The 6176-nt window shown below is 43.4% G+C and overlaps 1 protein-coding gene across 1 annotated transcript; it reads left to right on the top strand.

Annotated features, from left to right (window-relative positions):
- Positions 1 to 5032: 5032 nt before the first annotated feature.
- Positions 5033 to 5938, top strand: TUSC1 (tumor suppressor candidate 1). Its single transcript, XM_066368281.1, has one exon. It carries the CDS (start codon positions 5152 to 5154, stop codon positions 5803 to 5805), a length of 654 nt encoding a protein of 217 aa, XP_066224378.1. The 5' UTR covers positions 5033 to 5151; the 3' UTR covers positions 5806 to 5938.
- The last annotated feature ends 238 nt before the right edge of the window (positions 5939 to 6176 follow it).

Raw genomic sequence — 6176 nt, 5'->3', positions numbered from 1 at the left:
TTTGAAGAGGCTGTATATTATATTCCAGTGGTTCTATAGTCAAATAATTCAAATGGGGGTTTTAAATAGCACTGGCTATTCACAGTAACTCATTCTATAAATGTCTATCTCATAATATAAAAACAACTACCAAATGATAATTTCAAGAGTTATTGAATATTCCTTCCTAACTTTATTTTAAGATACTCAGAAATCCTCACAAGAATAACAGGAAGTAGATACTATTTTATTCTCATTGTAAAAGTGACAAAACTGTGACTTCAGGAGACTATCCAAAGCCATATGTGTGGGATGGGAAGGTTGTGGTATTTATAAGAGCTAGGTATGTCTTACTGGAAAAGTCATACCTCTTATTCATTATGTATTTAAAAATCTACATATAAAGACCCACTAAATAATGTGACAAGTCATTATCAAGACTTGTCATTAACAAGGCAGTGCCAACCTCATTCTGATTTCAGTCTGAATAATTCTAGCATTCTACAAATCTTTCTTCATGAGTTTAAATTAGCTAGGTCTGCTAGGTATGTGAAGTTTGTTATATGGCTAGCATTTTTACTTGGTAAGTCTTTCTTTAAGATTATATAAGAAAATGAATAAATGCTTTCGACTTCCTAGTAATTTAAGAAATATTTGAATCACACACACACAATGACAAACATATGCACAATGAGCAAACATATGTAAGCTGCTCCAGAAACTCACATTCTATTTGCAGATTAATTTGTACAAGAAATGTTAACACAGGTAAAGACCTCATCATCAGATTACGTGAATAGGCATTACTTGATCAATGTATAAAGAAGAGAAAACCCCTTGAGTTCAGGAGACCTAAAACATATATGAAATTGTAGGGTATAAAATTTGCCTTGATGAAATCTTTATAGTCCAGATAAGTGGTAAAAAATAAAAGGAATTTATTTCTCACAATTCTGGAGACGGGGAAGTCCAAATTCAAGGTGCTCGCTGATTTTGTTCCCCAATGAGGGTTCTCTTATGGTTTGTAGATTGCCACCTTTTACTCACCTGGCAGAGAAAATGAGAAAGGAAACATCCTCTAAACCTAATTTCTTCCCAAAGGCCTCTTCTCTAGTCACCATCACATTCATGGTTAGGACTTCAACATAAGAATTGGGTGGGGGCACAATTCAGTTCACAGAAGGGATGTTACAACTAAACTTCAGGGCAGAAGAGCTGAATGATTCTTAGTAGGAGAGTGCATAAGCCAGCAGAGGTGTAATATAAGGTAAAGATGGGAAGACTCAGAGCATCCAGATTTTGGACAGCTGTTAAGTACCAGACTAAGGAGCTCAACATCGTTACATGATAACTTAGTCATTAACCAAAATTAATTCAGTGAGGTATTACAGGATGTTTTAAGGAGAGAGGCAGGAGAGAGATACTCGTTATAGAATGACTTGTCACATCATGAATATGCCATTAATTTCCTTAAGAATATGGCCTACCTCATAAGAAATGTAATTCAAAATGCAGAAATGAGAGTGAAATGAGTATGGCAATAGAAGGATCTTAGAAATTAACTGGGGATACAGGAAACATACCTCTTTCTCAAGCAAACATTTGGAAATATATAACAGCTACCATGTATGGAAAGAACAACTTGCTTGAAGGATGGGAAAAAGGGGCCAATAAACTGAACAGCTGTCATTCAAAGTTGGTTTTCAGAAATACTAAAATGAATTCATGAAGTATAAGGCAAAAATCATTGCTGTTCCAATTTGCTGACACAGCCTTTCTCAATTAGAGTATTTATAAAATTGTTTATTTAAGGAATATATTAATAACCACAATGATTTAAAAATCACCTGTTCATCAATTTTCTGTTATATTGCTAAAATTTAAGTTGGTGAATAATTAGAGTAAAGGAATTGAAGGTATGGAGCGGAAAAAAACCCAAACTAAATACCTACGAAAGTCCCCTTAATAAAAAAAAAAAAAAAAAAAAAAAGTTGTTTCAAGGAAATAACAAAATCAAGTACTCTATATGACTTTTTTTCTGTACTTTTACTCCCAACTTAATAACATTAGTTAAGAAATAATCTTTGGTCCTAGACTTTCCTAACCACAAAGTGCAAATAGTCCATTGGTTTTTATTTTATTTTTTACTAATAAAACTGTCAACTTTGTTATTGGAGAATTCTTACTTTTTCTCTTGAGTAAGAAGAGCTTAAAGGTCATTAAATACTGTGTTAGGAAAGGACACCAGTGTTCTTTGAAACTTTTTGTTTCTATTTAGCAAGCAAGTGATTTTACTGTTTGGAAACACTCTTCTTTAAAGCAAAACACAGGTGTTTATCTTTTATTTTCTAATTTATATATTTTCCTGTATATGCTTCTTTTAAAGATACCTATAGTTGCACCTTTCTTCTAAATTTTATCAATGTCATAATTTTTTCTCTTTACAAGATTTTTTTCATTTTTTCATATACATGCTATATTATTTGCACACAAGAATTTTCAGATGTAGACTACTAAACATCAATGGTGCCTAGAAGTATTTTTCTAAGTTTTGTGCTACCTTATTAAGAAATGATATAAATGTTGATCTTTAGGTATAGAATTCTTTAGATATTATTGAAATTTAAACACAAGTAATAACTTTGGCATCATTTTAGTCACTCTGTTATCTCAAACACTGTTTTTTTCTTTTTTTTGACAGAGACAGAGAGAAAAAGAGAGGGATAGATAGGAACAGACAGACAGGAAGGGAGAGAGATGAGAAGCATCAATTCTTCATTATCTCTCCTCCATTGTTCATCGATTGTTTTCTTACATATGTCTTGACCAGGGGGCTACAACAGAGCAAGTAACCCCTTGTTCAAGCCAGTGACCTTGGGCTCAAGGCAGTGCTACCTTTGGGCTCAAGCTAGCAACCATGGGGTCATGTCTATGATCCCACACTCAATCAGCGATCCCGCGCTCAAACTGATGAGCCTGCACTCAAGTCGAGTGAACCCACCTTAAGCTGGTGACCTTGGGGTTTCGAACCTGGGTCTTCCGTGTCCCAGTCCAATGCTCTGTCCACTGCACTACCATCTGGTCAGACAGAAACACTCTTTTGACTTAGAAATTACATCAATTGTCTCTACCTCCTATTTAGGAAAATTGGTGAAATCTCCATGAGTCATAGGTATATGTTTATTGCTATGCATAGATAACCTTCAAGATTGTTTTTGATAGCAATTTTTTTCCTTTTCCCCCTTCTTTTTTTCTTTCCTATTTTCCTTTCTGCTTTGCTCTCCTCTCCCCTTCCCTCTCTTCCTTCCTTTCTATTAATATACTAATATAAGCCATATGCCTGACTCAAGAGTGGTAGAAAGTATTAATGGATTCTATCTTTTGGGACGATACATGTATATCAGATTGCTGTTAAGATATACCAGATAGACTCAGTTTTACTGGATCTCCTTTTTCTTAATCAGTTTTACCTGCTTTTCATATTTTACATTACTGCATTAACTTATCAAGGCAAAAGAAAGTACTTTGGGATTGGGTTGGGTGTATAGGGGAGGGCATAGAGGCTTCTCATATAAAGAACATCAATTCCTTTAGGAAACCCAGTGTAGTTCATTACAGTAGTTCGTTACAAAAATTTAGCAGATATTCTATTAATGAAACTGAACAGCTTTAATCTTGGAAGCTGTAAAAAGAGAATACCAATAGATTTACAAATCTGAGGGTGAGGAGGAGAATATAGCCAACTATAACAAACATCAGTAACACCTATGGAGGGGGTGACTGCATCTTTCTTATTCAGTTTTTGTCTAGTTTCCATGTCATATCTATCTCACAGATCCCTAAAACTCAGCATATCTAAAATTGAGAACTAATCTTTCCTTATGTACCAGTATTTCCTCGTACATTATCTGTATACGCTATGGGGGGAAAAACATATTTTGTTCAATAATTCAGAGTAGTTGGTGCCCATCTGTAACAAAGTTTTCACCATCTACTTTCCATGGAAATGAAGAATGATATGGTCTTGAATAAAACAATTTATATTTTTCCAAATTTTTACTTCAGGAAATCATAGTGATATTTGAGATATTTTGTGATTTCAGTGTTTAGGATTTTACTGGGAAAAATAAAGTATAAAAACTTAAATAACTATTCTTTTTTTTTTTTTTTTTTAATTTGTAGTACTAAAGGAAAACCCCAGTTCTGTGAGATAGGGTTCTCATATGCTCTCTTGCTCATTCACTTGTTTCAGTAGTTTGGAGATTTCAATGAACCTAAGACTTATCTGGGACCTTGATTAAAAATAGATTCTAAGTACTCCTTCTCACCCCTATGGGAATCTGGTATCAGTGTCTATATTACTTTGCAATAATCCGGTTATTTTGCAAATTGAGATGCTTAAAAACAAGTAATGTGATTCCTTCTATGAGTTGTATCTATCTGTCCCCAGACATTTTGTAACTTACTGAATAGTTAGTTTCTTAAATAAATGGGGCACATTTTGAGTTTCCTAGGTTTTGTGGAATTGCAATTTGCAAGTGGAGCCCTGGCCGTTCATAAATTGGAAAGCGCCCTCGTTCTTTTGAGAGTGACCAGTTCCCACTTGAGGGCTTCATTAACAGGTGCTCAATTCAATTCTGTTTAATGTTTTATGAAGCTTAGAAGTGGGTTAAATGGTTACATTCTAAATGAAATAGTTGCAGCTTTTCAACTTGCCCCATATCTCTGTCCCAGAACTTATTGTATTATTGCTTTGAGATTGCCATGCAAAGAGCCGGGTAGCCACTGGTGGTTGCGCTGAGAGCGGGCGAGGCCGGCTGGTTCCCGCGGTGCTCAGGCCTGCACGGAAGCAGCCTAGCAGAGCCCACCGGAGAATGCACACTTTTCCCGCGCGGCCAGAGGGCTGAGCGGCAAAGCGCTCCCCGGGGCATTGTGTGTGCGCGGGGCCCGGAGATCGCAGGCCCAGGGGGCAGCTCCACCACAGGAGACAAGACACGCCTCAGACCGGGCAAATTCCCGGCCTCCTCTGGCCGCCAGCCAGCAGCCGCCGCCCGCCACCTCCTCGCCGCCTCCGCTGCTGCCCCAGCCACCCCGCCGGGCCCCGAACTCGTCCGCGCTTCGGCGCGTGGCCCCTCGACCCGCAGCGCTGCCAGCGCGGTTGGGACGGGACCGATGTGGCGCATGCGTGGTGGCGCCACCAGGCGCGGGAGCTGCGGCGGCGGGGCTGGCGGTGGGGCCGGCCGCGGGCTGGGCCGCCCAGGCCGGGTTCGTGGGGGTGGGGGTGGGGGTGGCGGCAGCGGCGGCGGCAGCGGCAGCGGCGTGGGCTGGCAAGGCCGAGCGGACGGCGCCCGACAGCAGCTGGAGGAGCGGTTCGCCGACCTGGCGGCCAGCCACCTGGAGGCCATTCGCGCGCGAGACGAGCGGGACCGGCAGAACGCGCGGCTGCGTGAGGAGAACGCCCGGCTGCGGCTCGAGAACCGGCGGCTGAAGCGCGAAAACCGCAGCCTCTTCCGTCAGGCTTTGCGGCTCCCCGGCGAGGGCGGCGACGGAGCGCCCGCGGAGGCGGTGAGGACGACCCCGAGCCCCGAGGAGGCCGGCACGAACCGGAGGGCGAGAGGCGGCAGCCCCGACGACGAGCCGGGCAGCCCCAGGGCCCTGAGGGCCCGCCTCGAGAAGCTGGAGGCCATGTACCGCCGGGCGCTGCTGCAGCTGCACCTCGAGCAGCGGGGCCCGCGGCCGCGCGGAGACAAGGAGGAGCCGTGTCCGCGTGAACCCGAGCCCAGCCTCCGCGCGCCCGACCCAGAGCCCCCCGAGCCCTGGCTGTAGCGGGAGGTCGCGGCCGGGGGCGGGGCCTCCCGCGGCCCCTCCTCCTCGGCTCTCGGCCCGTACGTCGCCCACGCAGTGGCCGCGCGCCACCGGCGGAAACAGGCCGGCTGTGCTGGGCCGCCGGGCGCCTCTGGGGGGCGCTGTGCCCGACCAGGCGGCTGCCGAGGCTGCAGGCCTCTGCGTCCTCGTGAGAGCAGAGCACCTGCCTCCTCCTCTGCTGGCATCTGTGCGGAGAGGCCTCATGGCAGAGAGCCGGGTTTTGAAACAGCAAGAAATTGGCGGCAGGGAACACCTCCTCACGCCTGAACTTCTGTGGGTGTTATGAGGGCCTGCTGTAATTTTTCCCGCTATTTTCGTTCTTTGAGGGATGA

This window comes from Saccopteryx leptura, chromosome 2 (genome assembly GCF_036850995.1).
Source record: "Saccopteryx leptura isolate mSacLep1 chromosome 2, mSacLep1_pri_phased_curated, whole genome shotgun sequence".
NCBI classification, from domain to species: Eukaryota; Metazoa; Chordata; class Mammalia; order Chiroptera; family Emballonuridae; genus Saccopteryx; species Saccopteryx leptura.
This window is presented reverse-complemented; position numbering and strand designations above follow the sequence as displayed.